General features: G+C 42.8%; 2 protein-coding genes across 3 annotated transcripts in view; one reads left to right on the top strand and one right to left on the bottom strand.

The window, feature by feature from the left end:
- The window catches only part of LOC109876517 (protein Jumonji), a 108,288-nt gene extending 97,045 nt beyond the window's left edge, over window positions 1-11,243 (top strand). The window contains exons 11-19 of one of the 2 annotated variants that reach the window (XM_031820865.1): window positions 367-485; window positions 673-743; window positions 1,243-1,357; window positions 3,791-3,896; window positions 4,588-4,689; window positions 5,557-5,687; window positions 6,845-7,025; window positions 8,039-8,146; window positions 8,980-11,243. In XM_031820865.1, coding sequence (XP_031676725.1) covers window positions 367-485; window positions 673-743; window positions 1,243-1,357; window positions 3,791-3,896; window positions 4,588-4,689; window positions 5,557-5,687; window positions 6,845-7,025; window positions 8,039-8,146; window positions 8,980-9,189 — 1,143 coding nt within the window. In that variant the 3' untranslated portion in view covers window positions 9,190-11,243. Of the gene's footprint in view, window positions 1-366; window positions 486-672; window positions 744-1,242; window positions 1,358-3,790; window positions 3,897-4,587; window positions 4,771-5,556; window positions 5,688-6,844; window positions 7,026-8,038; window positions 8,147-8,979 lie in introns of both variants that reach the window. The other variant, XM_031820864.1, reaches the window with a different exon arrangement.
- LOC109878848 (dysbindin-A-like) overlaps window positions 10,301-14,168 on the bottom strand; it is a 36,037-nt gene continuing 32,169 nt past the window's right edge. Inside the window, exon 10 of the mRNA XM_031820867.1 lies at window positions 10,301-11,926. Coding sequence (XP_031676727.1) covers window positions 11,592-11,926 — 335 coding nt within the window. The 3' untranslated portion in view covers window positions 10,301-11,591. The remainder of the gene's footprint in view (window positions 11,927-14,168) is intronic.

The following is a 14,168-nucleotide window of genomic DNA, read 5'->3' as shown; positions in this document are numbered from 1 at the left end:
TATAATTCACTGGGACCATAAGTAGTATAATTCACTGGGACCATAAGTAGTATAATTCACTGGGACCATAAGTAGTATAATTCACTGGGACTGTAAGTAGTATAATTCACTGGGACCATAAGTAGTATAATTCACTGGGACCATAAGTAGGATAATTCACTGGGACCATAAGTAGTATAATTCACTGGGACCATAAGTAGTATAATTCACTGGGACCGTAAGTAGTATGGAGATGACTGATCAAGTCATTGACATATTTATTTTCTCCTTTTGTCTTTCTTGTCAGCCATCCCACTGTGTGATCTACTGTCACTACTTGTTTTTTCATCTACATTAATGCAATAATGTTTCTGTCTGTGATTGCAGCAGGAGTACTGGAACATCGTGGAGCAGAGAGAATGTCATGTTGCAGTGCACTGTGGGAAAGTAGACACTAAAACTCATGGGAGTGGCTTCCCAGTTGGAAAGTCTGAGACGTTTTCAAAGTAAGGGCCTAACGGCATTATCCGATCACATGAATGGAGGATTTTGAATATCCTGCTTATTCCCTCCTGATTCCTGGAATCTTCCAACTGGGATTTCTGGAGAACCGGGAAAATTTTTGGAAAGAATTTTACAACCCTATAAGGACATGCATAAAATATGTGTTCTGTTCTCTTGTCTCCACTCAAGACATGGATGGAACCTTACAATCCTTCCCAATAATTCAGGATCCATCCTACGCCATCTTGGTGCTGTGCCAGGTAATCATCTGTACCTATGACCCTCTCCTGTTACACAGGATGACAGTACATTGTATTGTAATACAGACCGTTGTAAGTAGCTGCAGAGTGAACTGAAGGACTCCCATCAGCTTTTTAAAAAAAAAAAATTTAAAATTTGACCTTTATTTAACCAGGCAAGTCAGTTAAGAACACATTCTTACTTTCAATGACGGCCTAGGAACAGTGGGTTAACTGCCTGTTTAGGGGCAGAGCGACAGATTTGTACCTTGTCAGCTCGGGGGTTTGAACTCGCAACCTTCCGGTTACTAGTCCAACACTCTAACCACTAGGCTACGCTGCTGCCCCGATTAACTACAACAGTTCCTTGAATGTATGTTGTGATAGTTTTGTATTGTTTTATACAGTATATCCTCATTTTTGGTGACACAATTCAATAGTATTCTGCTATGAATTAAGTGAACTTGAACTGACTAGAAAAGCTTGTCGGTCTACTATGTCTTCCTTTGTGGTTGTACAGGAGTGACCATTCCTTGGCTGAACATCGGCATGGTCTTCTCTACCTCATGCTGGTCGCGAGACCATCACCGCCTTCCATACATTGATTACTTACACACTGGTGCTGACTGCATTTGGTAAGTAGTGGTTCACTGCTCACTGCCCTCTCCCAGTTTAATCCTACGGTCACTCAGGTTCACCACCTGCCACAGCCAATGGAGAACGAGCTCAGCGTCAGTTAGTCAAGCCTGATCAAATAGAACTGGTGGAGATTGATTTAATAGAACTCCCTGAGCGTGGTCAGTACAGTATGAAGGAAACGCTGTATGGCTCAGTAGGTAGAGCATGACGCTCGCAACACCATCCATACGTAAAATGTATGCAGTATGACTAAGTCTTTATTGGATAAATCTGCTAAATGGTATATATTTAAGCAATTAGGCCACGAGGGGTGTGGTATATGGCCAATATACCACAGCTAAGGGCTGTTCTTAAGCACAGCGCATTGCGGAGTGCCAGGACACAGCCCTTAGTCGTGGTATATTGGCCATATACCACAAACCCACGGGGTGCCTTAATGCCATTATAAACTGGTTACCAATGTAATTAGAGCAGCAAAATGTTTTGTCATACCCATGGTATACGGTCTGATATACTACGGCTGTCAGCCAATCAGCATTCAGGGCCCGAACCACCCAGTTTATTATATATATAAATATATAAAATCAGGAATTCTTGAAAGACGGTACAATATAAACTTTTCTTCCACAAATATTTGTCTTAGTATCTGATAGACCAAATAATATATATATCACACCATGTAAAGGAACAACCTCCTAATTCACAAATGTTTTTCTCATAAATTACAACTAAGTGGATTTATGTCAACTCAGTCAGACACCATAAAATGCATTTAATTTGTACATTTATTGTCCAAGTGTTTGAAGACCTTGTTTGTTTAATTCTATCATTACATTATTCAAATATGAAATACAAATCTCCAAATGTATTTTTATAAAGCATTTTTATAACGCTATATATAATGCTCCGGGGCTCATTTTGTTAGCATTTTGGCATGTTTTTCTAGATTCAGAACATAAAACATTTATTAGCATTTTGGCATGTTTTTCTAGATTCAGAACATAAAACATTTATTAGCATTTTGGCATGTTTTTCTAGATTCAGAACATAAAACATTTATTAGCATTTTGGCATGTTTTTCTAGATTCAGAACATAAAACATTTATTAGCATTTTGGCATGTTTTTCTAGATTCAGAACATAAAACATTTATTAGCATTTTGGCATGTTTTTCTAGATTCAGAACATAAAACATTTATTAGCATTTTGGCATGTTTTTCTAGATTCAGAACATAAAACATTTATTAGCATTTTGGCATGTTTTTCTAGATTCAGAACATAAAACATTTATTAGCATTTTGGCATGTTTTTCTAGATTCAGAACATAAAACATTTATTAGCATTTTGGCATGTTTTTCTAGATTCAGAACATAAAACATTTATTAGCATTTTGGCATGTTTTTCTAGATTCAGAACATAAAACATTTATTAGCATTTTGGCATGTTTTTCTAGATTCAGAACATAAAACATTTATTAGCATTTTGGCATGTTTTTCTAGATTCAGAACATAAAACATTTATTAGCATTTTGGCATGTTTTTCTAGATTCAGAACATAAAACATTTAGCGTTTTGGCATAAAACATAATTTATAAAGGAAACATTATCCCTTAGCTCTATCACAGCAAATATGTCAATAGTTTAACCATGTGTTGCAGAAGAGTGATTCAAATATTTTTTTATAACAATAAAAAAAATTCATAAGGGGTTTAGCCATCAGTGACGGAGTTGACAACAGATACTCAAAACAGACATTTTTGCCTCAAAGTATTTTACATTTGTAAAATATATTAAATGATTCTTTCAGCACTCTGACGGAGTTGGCGTTAGCGTTACCGTGGTGATTTGACGTTGACGTTACCGTGGTGATTTCTATATTGTTTGTTTAAAACATATCAGATAGCAGAGAACTTTCCAGAACACAAGTGGTCTTGTTGCACTACATGTAATGAGAACATGAATAAGAGGTCATTATGGTAGAGCTCACCCTGCTCATTCCTGATTTGAGTTGACCCAATCTCCAGACACATCTTTTAGGAATCACCGTTTCGAGATAAGGGCTATTGCAAATAACTACACAAGATCCTTTTTCAGTTAATGTTAATTATTGCTACTTTTTTGGAGAGTTTGAAATTGGGATCCTTTTCTTCAGACAATGGCATTTCCGGGTATAGAGCCAACATGGAAATGAATAATATTTAAAAAATTTAGAAAATTCCGAAAGCAAATCTTTCCCCTCATAAAATTCCCCTTAATGTAATTGTTGAGCTCAAATAAAATCCTATAAAACTACAATAAAAAATAAAGTTTCATTGCCAGACAAGGATATTTTTGATTTACTAGTGCTATGACATGTGTCCACTAACTCCAACATGTTATCATATAGTGATACACAATTAGATCCCAATAACCCATGTGACCCGGTGTTCAGGTACTGTATTCCTGCTGAGGAGAAGGTGAAGCTGGACAAGGTGGTTCACACACTACTGCAGGCTAATGGAACCCCAGGACTGGAGATGTTGGAGAACAACATCATGGTGTGACTACAGGATACACTGTCCACACATACAGTATAAACATGGACTACAGATACACTGTTCCCCCCCTACAGTATAAACATGGACTACAGAAACACTGTCCCCCCCCTACAGTATAAACATGGACTACAGAAACACTGTCCCCCCCCTACAGTATAAACATGGACTACAGAAACACTGTCCCCCCCTACAGTATAAACATGGACTACAGAAACACTGTCCCCCCCTACAGTATAGACATGGACTACAGAAACACTGTCCCCCCCTACAGTATAAACATGGACTACAGAAACACTGTCCCCCCCTACAGTATAAACATGGACTACAGAAACACTGTCCCCCCCCCTACAGTATAAACATGGACTACAGAAACACTGTTCCCCCCCTACAGTATAAACATGGACTACAGAAACACTGTCCCCCCCTACAGTATAAACATGGACTACAGAAACACTGTCCCCCCCTACAGTATAAACATGGACTACAGAAACACTGTCCCCCCCCCCTACAGTATAAACATGGACTACAGAAACACTGTCCCCACACATACACACTGTGCTCTGGTGAAAAGTTCTGCACTATATAGGGAACAGGGTGTAAGTAGTGCACTATATAGGGAACAGGATGCCATTTGGGATGTAGACATGGTCGTTAGGTAATACATGTTCTCTGTCTCTCTCCCTCCCGCCAGATCTCTCCGGAGGTGCTGTGTCGAGCGGGGGTCAAAGTGCACCGGACCGTCCAGCAGAGTGGCCAGTTCGTCGTCTGTTTCCCGGCGGCGTTCGTCTCCAAGGTGTGCTGCGGCTACAGCGTCTCCGAGACAGTGCACTTCGCCACCCCCCAGTGGCTGAACACGGGATACCAGGCTGCCAAGGTTGGAGCCCCCCGTCGTATCAATACTTGAAGGAAAAGCTATTCGTTGAAAGAAGAGTATAGTTTAATTCAGTACATAATGTATTATAATGTTACGTGCCATGCTAACATTACTGTAGTATTTAGTATAGTGTTACTAGTCATTGGCATTAAATGTTGTTTTCACAGATAAAGTTGCAAGATCAGTTTGTTTAAAGTATTGGTCTTAAGCATTAATACAGATTCAATTCTCCATTTAAAAAAAAAATCTGAATGACTTTGCTGTTACAATAAAATAGATATATTGTTATTCAAGACAATTTTAAAATGATATAAATGTCTTTGCTAAAATTAACGAAAATTCATTTTCGTTTAGGGGTCTGACCACATAGAGTATGAACTCCTGTCCTGTACCTCTCCATGCTCCTGTACATCTTGGGGTGGCCAGTTTGACTGAGTTCCAGTCCTGAAAGCTCCTCACGAAGGGGTGGTAAACCAGGCTCTAAAGTCTGACTTAACCAGCTTAGTTTAGTCAGTCAGTCAGTCTGTCTATCAGTCAGTCAGTTCAGATAGAGTGGACAAACTGAGGGTAGAGAGTGCCTCTGTGTACCCAGTGTTACGCTGGTCAATTCAGTATCAAAGATTCTGTTATCCACATGGATCTTAGTTCCCTACACATCTACTGCATGAAAGGAGGGATTTGCGAGGGTTTACCAAACTGAGCACCTCCATTAATCTGAACTGGGATATGTTGTGAAAAGACCCTGTCATATCAAATGTTCAAATATCTCTTACCTCTCCTTCCCAGGAGCTGAAATGTCGACGCATAGAGAGGTCCTTCTCCATGGAGAAGTTGCTGTACCAGATCGCAATGTCAGAATCCAAACGGGAGAATGGTGTCATTCTGAGTACCATGACCTCACTTCTCAAAGACCTCAGGTGGGTTTAACTATTTAACCAATAGCAGTATTATCATTCCAGATCACAGTATCAATAGCAGTATTATCATTGTAGATCACAGTATCAATAGCAGTATTATCATTCCAGATCACAGTATCAATAGCAGTATTATCATTGTAGATCACAGTATCAATAGCAGTATTATCATTCCAGATCACAGTATCAATAGCAGTATTATCATTCCAGATCACAGTATCAATAGCAGTATTATCATTTTAGATCACAGTATCATTGTAGATCACAGTATCAATAGCAGTATTATCATTCCAGATCACAGTATCATTGTAGATCACAGCATTAATAGCAGTACTATATTTGTAGATCACAGTATCAATAGCAGTACTATATTTGTAGATCACAGTATCAGTAGCAGTATTATCATTGTAGATCACAGTATTAATAGCAGTATTATCATTGTAGATCACAGTATCAATAGCAGTATTATCATTGTAGATCACAGTATCAATAGCAGTATTATCATTGTAGATCACAGTATTAATAGCAGTATTATCATTGTAGATCACAGTAGTCACCCCACCACCTGTTGAATAAACAGCAGTCACCCCTCCACCTGTTGAATAAACAGCAGTCACCCCACCACCTGTTGAATAAACAGCAGTCACCCCTCCACCTGTTGAATAAACAGCAGTCACCCCACCACCTGTTGAATAAACAGCAGTCACCCCTCCACCTGTTGAATAAACAGCAGTCACCCCTCCACCTGTTGAATAAACAGCAGTCACCCCTCCACCTGTTGAATAAACAGCAGTCACCCTACCACCTGTTGAATAAACAGCAGTCACCCCTCCACCTGTTGAATAAACAGCATTCACCCCTACCACCTGTTGAATAAACAGCAGTCACCCTACCACCTGTTGAATAAACAGCAGTCACCACCTGTTGAATAAACAACAGTCACCACCTGTTGAATAAACAGCAGTCACCCCTCCACCTGTTGAATAAACAGCTGTGGGGTGGGGCTGGAGAAATGTAACCACTCAAGAATCAATAGCTATACATCATTCATTTAAAAGTACAACATGTTACCTCTCTCAAATTGACCCTTTCCACAACTTAAAAAGTCAACAGTAGCCAGTGATGACAGACGATACACCAGTCTGCTCTACCTGTTCCAGGGATACAGAGTTGAGACAGCGCAGGGATCTGTTTGATGCCGGGCTGCGGTCTGTTGCCCGCTACTGTAGCCATGACAACCAGGCCTCGTCAGAGAGCAGGAGGATCCAGCGCCAGTGGCTGAGGCTCGACCCCTCGGACCGACGCTGCCAAGTGTGCCAACACCTCTGCTACCTCTCCATGGTGAGTCTTTACTGGGCAGGGAAGGTTGGGCACAAACAGGGATTCAATCAAAGGCAGGTTGTCGACAAGCGTACTGTACGGCCAATAAGGTGCCTTCTAAAGGACATTTCCCTGATGTTCGTGGAGATGGCATCAATGGTTAAGTCTGCAGATGGGGGCTCAATCGTAAATGTCCTGTAAAAAGACTGGTCTTACTTTATTGTCCCTGAAGGGAAAATGTGCTTATTCTGTGTCCTGATGGCATGCTCCTCATGTCGCTGCAGATGGTTCAGGAGGGAAAATGTGTTTATTCTCTGTCCTGATGGCATGCTCCTCATGTCGCTGCAGATGGTTCAGGAGGGAAAATGTGTTTATTCCATGTCCTGATGGCATGCTCCTCATGTCGCTGCAGATGGTTCAGGAGGGAAAATGTGTTTATTCCGTGTCCTGATGGCATGCTCCTCATGTCGCTGCAGATGGTTCAGGAGGGAAAATGTGTTTATTCTGTCCTGATGGCATGCTCCTCATGTCGCTGCAGATGGTTCAGGAGGGAAAATGTGTTTATTCTGTCCTGATGGCATGCTCCTCATGTCGCTGCAGATGGTTCAGGAGGGAAAATGTGTTTATTCTGTCCTGATGGCATGCTCCTCATGTCGCTGCAGATGGTTCAGGAGGGAAAATGTGTTTATTCTGTCCTGATGGCATGCTCCTCATGTCGCTGCAGATGGTTCAGGAGGGAAAATGTGTTTATTCTGTCCTGATGGCATGCTCCTCATGTCGCTGCAGATGGTTCAGGAGGGAAAATGTGTTTATTCTGTCCTGATGGCATGCTCCTCATGTCGCTGCAGATGGTTCAGGAGGGAAAATGTGTTTATTCTGTCCTGATGGCATGCTCCTCATGTCGCTGCAGATGGTTCAGGAGGGAAAATGTGTTTATTCTGTCCTGATGGCATGCTCCTCATGTCGCTGCAGGTGGTTCAGGAGGGAAAATGTGTTTATTCTGTCCTGATGGCATGCTCCTCATGTCGCTGCAGGTGGTTCAGGAGAGTGAGAACGTGGTGTTCTGTCTGGAGTGTGTCCTGCTGTACGTACAGAAACACAAGTCCTGCCGAGGCCTCAAAATGATGTACCGTTACGACGAGGTACTACACTACACTACACACTACTACAGTACACTACAGTACACTACACACTACACTACACACTACTACAGTACACTACTACAGTAAACTACACTACACACTACTACAGTACACTACACACTACTACAGTAAACTACACTACACACTACTACAGTAAACTACACTACACACTACTACAGTACACTACACACTACTACAGTACACTACACACTACTACAGTACACTACACACTACTACAGTACACACTACTACAGTAAACTACACTACACACTACTACAGTAAACTACACTACACACTACTACAGTAAACTACACTACACACTACTACAGTACACTACACACTACTACAGTACACTACACACTACTACAGTACACACTACTACAGTAAACTACACTACACACTACTACAGTAAACTACACTACTACAGTACCCTACACACTACTACAGTAAACTACACTACACACTACACTACACACTACTACAATACACACTACTACAGTACACTACACACTACTACAGTACACACTACTACAGTACACTACACTACAGTAAACTACACACTATTACAGTACACTACACACTACTACAGTACACTACACACTACTACAGTAAACTACACACTACTACAGTACACTACACACTACTACAGTACCCTACACACTATTACAGTACACTACACACTATTACTACACCCACTACACACTACTACAGTACACTACACACTACTACAGTACCTCCATTATTAGGCAGTAGGAGGTCGTCAATTACTACACCCACTCTTCAATGTCAACCCACATTCTTCTTCTCCTGATTCCAATTCCTCTTCCTCTCAGGACCAAATCAACCATCTGGTGAGCAGGGTGTGTGGGAGAGTGCTGGAGAAGAGCGGCGCTGAGAAGAGGAGAGGGATGAGAGGACTTCAGGGCCCCGGTGAGGTGTCCACCCCAGCCAAACGCAGCGCCCGAAACAGAACCTCCATCACTGTGTCCCTCACCCGCCTCCCCTCCTCCACCCTGCCCAAGACCGCCCTCAGCTCTAAATAACTCACATCATGGGCCGCGTTCCATTACTTCACATCCTTCCTTCCTGGGTTCTTTGAGGTAAACACAGATTTACAAGTGGTTAGGTTACTACCACCCAATTACTGTCACCAATCCAACCGATTCACACCTGTGATTACTTCAAAGGAAGGAAGGAAGGAAGGACTTCTGAAGTGTTCCAACAGGACCAGTGCTTCACTACGGTACATTTCTCTCTGCTCAGTGTGGAGAATGTGCTCCTTAAACCACGGCTTTTGCACTAGAGTAAAAAACATGTTTTTAAGAGGCATTAATGGCTGGATTCAGTTCCGTATCGGAGGATCCACAGCTCAATTGAAATTTGAAGGCAACGTTCCAGCGTATCTCAGCTCAATTGGAAATTACCTTTAAAATGTTAGCGCGGATCTTCATCGATATGGATTGAAACCCAGCCCTTCGTCCAATACTGTATATTGTATCTAGATATCACAATATCCTCCTAGCTACACCTACTGTTATTACCTACAGACTTCACTTCCCTGGTGCTACATCTTGGTGCTCAATTTATACTGTCATTGGTGTAGTAGTAATAATAATGATAATTTCTCTTTTGCTCAAAGCCATTGGACTGCATCCTGAACTGTGAACACTTTTTTAGAACTTGTTACCAATAAGTTGATTCTACACACAGTTTTGCATTTAGACTCCAACCAGTAATAAGGCTCTTCAGGGGTTTGTAATACATGCATTACGATACAAAGATGTTTCCAGCGGAGCGCAAAAAGTGGGTTGTGTTTATTAGTGCTAAACGTAGCAAAACTTTTTGCAAACAGAAAAAAACAAGCGTTCCTTATTGGACATGTTCAGGAAGTCCCTCCCCGTTTTGGCCCTTTTGCTTCCTAGTGAATACGACCCTGGCCTCAGTATTAAACAGGGCCCCTTCTCAGATCATTGATGTTATAATTATTTAGAGAATTGGCCAAGAGTGGAACGGTAATCATGGGCTTCACACCGCTCATCTGACCATTTTGGTGTGAAACACTGTGCCTAAAAAAAAAAATGCATACTAATAATTTTCAATCACTTCTGGTGCCGATAGTTTTTGTTTTGTGACCAAGTTATCCACTCTAGACCCTTACAGGCTCTTGACCTGTAACTCTTGGGTCTGCGGGACTGCGTTCCAAATGGCAGCCTATCCCCTATTTAGAGCACTAATTTTGACCCGAGCCTCAAGGGCACTATATAGGGAATAGGGTGCCATTTGGGAGAGTCACAGTCCAGGTGTTTTATCAAAGAACAAAAACTGAAAACCACAACAGCATTGTACATATAAAACATTGTCAATGTCTAAAGATACATGTACCTGAGCCTTTTAAGGAATGGAATGCAGTGTTTTGGAGTAGGGGATTTATGAAGAAAAAGCCTTACCCCCCCCCTCCACCACCACCAGTTACTTCATCTGTGGCCCCGTATACTCAACGGTTGTGATACAAAACAAATCTAGAATTACACAAGTGTTGTGGAGACGGTGAAATGGTTGTGTAAACACTTTTTGTGCAGACACAAAATAATAATATATTGTATCACAACCCTTGTGTCAACTGTGTTGGACATTAGTTGTATGGGGCCAGGGTTGCCCTGGTAACAAGTATGGAGAAGTGCTGCATAGTTTGAATCCCCTCGTTTTTTACCTAAACTTTTTTTAATGAAAAGGGAAAATAAGTAGAAGAATAATAAAAATGGTCAAATCTACTATGTACAGAAGGAGTAACTCCTGTTGTTGCACTCCAGCCTCGCGACAAGAGTCCTTTCAAATCAGCTTGTTGAGACCCCTTACAAAAACTATCCATTTTCGAAGTTCACATATATACAGAGTTGGATGTTTTTTAAAAAGCGTGCTTAATGTTTTGGTTGTTTTTTTTACAACAGGCTCATTACAGCCGACCGTCTCATTTCTTATCTCTGATTCTGTTTTCCTTCCATGCTGATTCAAGTTGGACAATGACCCTTTTATTTTCTATTTTATTTGTTAGTACCCATTAAGGTTGAATAAAAAGGTTTGACAGTGTCTATCCAAACGTGTTCTTCTCAGTGCCGTGTGTCTGTACCCTCCAAGCATCCTTCCCTAAACATCTCTGTGTTTAAGAACCACCAAGCTATTCTAGTAATTGACTTCAAAGCTTTGGTTTAAACTCCCAGTGTAATGTCTGAAGAATGCAGTCCCTTGAACATTTTAAACAACTTTATTATTATTTACTTAGAATTGGATACAAGGAAGGAAGCTACATTTCATTTATAAAAAAAACAGAAAAGAAAAAAAGGTTTTGGGGGGGAAAAATGCAAAACGGACCCCCAGATCAGCGTCTAGGAGCTGCCCTATACCGCCTAGAGCCGGTCTCACCCAGGGGGCAGCTCTGTGACGGCTCCTAAGAGGCCTGCGAGTCGCTGTCGTCAGAGTTCTTGAACATCTCTGCCTCGGGCAACGACACCAGGGCTGTGTCGGCCTGCACTTCCTCCTCGTCTGGCAGTACCAGGGGCTGGTCTCCGTCTCCGCTGGCCTCACTGCCCTCCCCCTCCTGGCACTCCCCCAGGCTGGTGTCCTGGCTGGTGTCCTGGCACTCCCCCAGGCTGGTGGCCTGGCTGGTGTCCTGGCCGGCTGAGCCTGGCTCCGTGGAGGAGAAGGAAGACGGCTTGTTCCTCAGTTCCGCCTGGGTGGGCACCCGCAGGGAGATCTCAGAGGACAACGACTCAGGGTCTGGACCTGGGGGGAAAGGAGGGAGGGAGAGGGGATCAGTCCAACATCACGGCTCTGCCCATATATGGGATACAGGGTTCCATTTGGGACTCATCCACATGCTCCATCATGTGATTCTAGTGTGCTGCAGTGTATAATCTCTGTTTTGTTTGAACTCGTGACAACACAACTCTTGTTATCCCCAGGGTGACGCGCATGCTTTGATACCATGCGTTCATAAGAAAGTGGCTCGCTAGCAACGCACTTAATAACATGAATGGACACAAGCGAATACGGTCTCTGTACCATTGGTGGCTACGTGATAGCATTAGCCATACTGTCTCTGTACCGTTGGTGGCTACGTGATAGCATTAGCCATACTGTCTCTGTACCGTTGGTGGCTACGTGATAGCATTAGCCATACTGTCGCTGTACCGTTGGTGGCTACGTGATAGCATTAGCCATACTGTCTCTGTACCGTTGGTGGCTACGTGATAGCATTAGCCATACTGTCGCTGTACCGTTGGTGGCTACGTGATAGCATTAGCCATACTGTCTCTGTACCGTTGGTGGCTACGTGATAGCATTAGCCATACTGTCTCTGTACCGTTGGTGGCTACGTGATAGCATTAGCCATACTGTCTCTGTACCGTTGGTGGCTACGTGATAGCATTAGCCATACTGTCTCTGTACCGTTGGTGGCTACGTGATAGCATTAGCCATACTGTCCCTGTACCGTTGGTGGCTACGTGATAGCATTAGCCATACTGTCTCTGTACCATTGGTGGCTACGTGATAGCATTAGCCATACTGTCTCTGTACCGTTGGTGGCTACGTGATAGCATTAGCCATACTGTCTCTGTACCGTTGGTGGCTACGTGATAGCATTAGCCATACTGTCTCTGTACCGTTGGTGGCTACGTGATAGCATTAGCCATACTGTCCCTGTACCGTTGGTGGCTACGTGATAGCATTAGCCATACTGTCTCTGTACCATTGGTGGCTACGTGATAGCATTAGCCATACTGTCTCTGTACCATTGGTGGCTACGTGATAGCATTAGCCATACTGTCTCTGTACCGTTGGTGGCTACGTGATAGCATTAGCCATACTGTCTCTGTACCATTGGTGGCTACGTGATAGCATTAGCCATACTGTCTCTGTACCGTTGGTGGCTACGTGATAGCATTAGCCATACTGTCTCTGTACCGTTGGTGGCTACGTGATAGCATTAGCCATACTGTCCCTGTACCGTTGGTGGCTACGTGATAGCATTAGCCATACTGTCTCTGTACCATTGGTGGCTACGTGATAGCATTAGCCATACTGTCTCTGTACCATTGGTGGCTACGTGATAGCATTAGCCATACTGTCTCTGTACCGTTGGTGGCTACGTGATAGCATTAGCCATACTGTCTCTGTACCATTGGTGGCTACGTGATAGCATTAGCCATACTGTCTCTGTACCGTTGGTGGCTACGTGATAGCATTAGCCATACTGTCTCTGTACCGTTGGTGGCTACGTGATAGCATTAGCCATACTGTCTCTGTACCATTGGTGGCTACGTGATAGCATTAGCCATACTGTCTCTGTACCGTTGGTGGCTACGTGATAGCATTAGTCATACTGTCTCTGTACCGTTGGTGGCTACGTGATAGCATTAGTCATACTGTCTCTGTACCGTTGGTGGCTACGTGATAGCATTAGCCATACTGTCCCTGTACCGTTGGTGGCTACGTGATAGCATTAGCCATACTGTGTACCATTGGTGGCTACATGATAGCATTAGCCATACTGTCTCTGTACCGTTGGAGGCTACATGATAGCATTAGCCATACTGTCTCTGTACCGTTGGTGGCTACATGATAGCATTAGCCATAGTGTCTCTGTACCGTTGGTGGCTACGTGATAGCATTAGCCATACTGTCTCTGTACCGTTGGTGGCTACGTGATAGCATTAGCCATAGTGTCTCTGTACCGTTGGTGGCTACGTGATAGCATTAGCCATACTGTCTCTGTACCATTGGTGGCTACATGATATCAACAAATGGTCGTCCCAAATTGCACCCTATTCCCTACATGAATGAGTACAAATAAGTAGCAAGCCTTCTGCAAGCCTGTTTCTGTAGTGAGACAGCTTCATGTACCAGTACACCTCCTGGACAGGACACTAGTCTATCTCCTGTTTCTCTAGTGAGACAGCTTGATGTACCAGTACACCCCCTGGACAGGACACTAGTCTATCTCCTGTTTCTGTAGTGAGACAGC

Source organism: Oncorhynchus kisutch, unplaced genomic scaffold (assembly GCF_002021735.2).
Source record: "Oncorhynchus kisutch isolate 150728-3 unplaced genomic scaffold, Okis_V2 scaffold3711, whole genome shotgun sequence".
NCBI lineage: Eukaryota > Metazoa > Chordata > Actinopteri > Salmoniformes > Salmonidae > Oncorhynchus > Oncorhynchus kisutch.
Note: the sequence above shows the minus strand (reverse complement) of the source record. Positions and strands in the feature narration are given on the sequence as shown.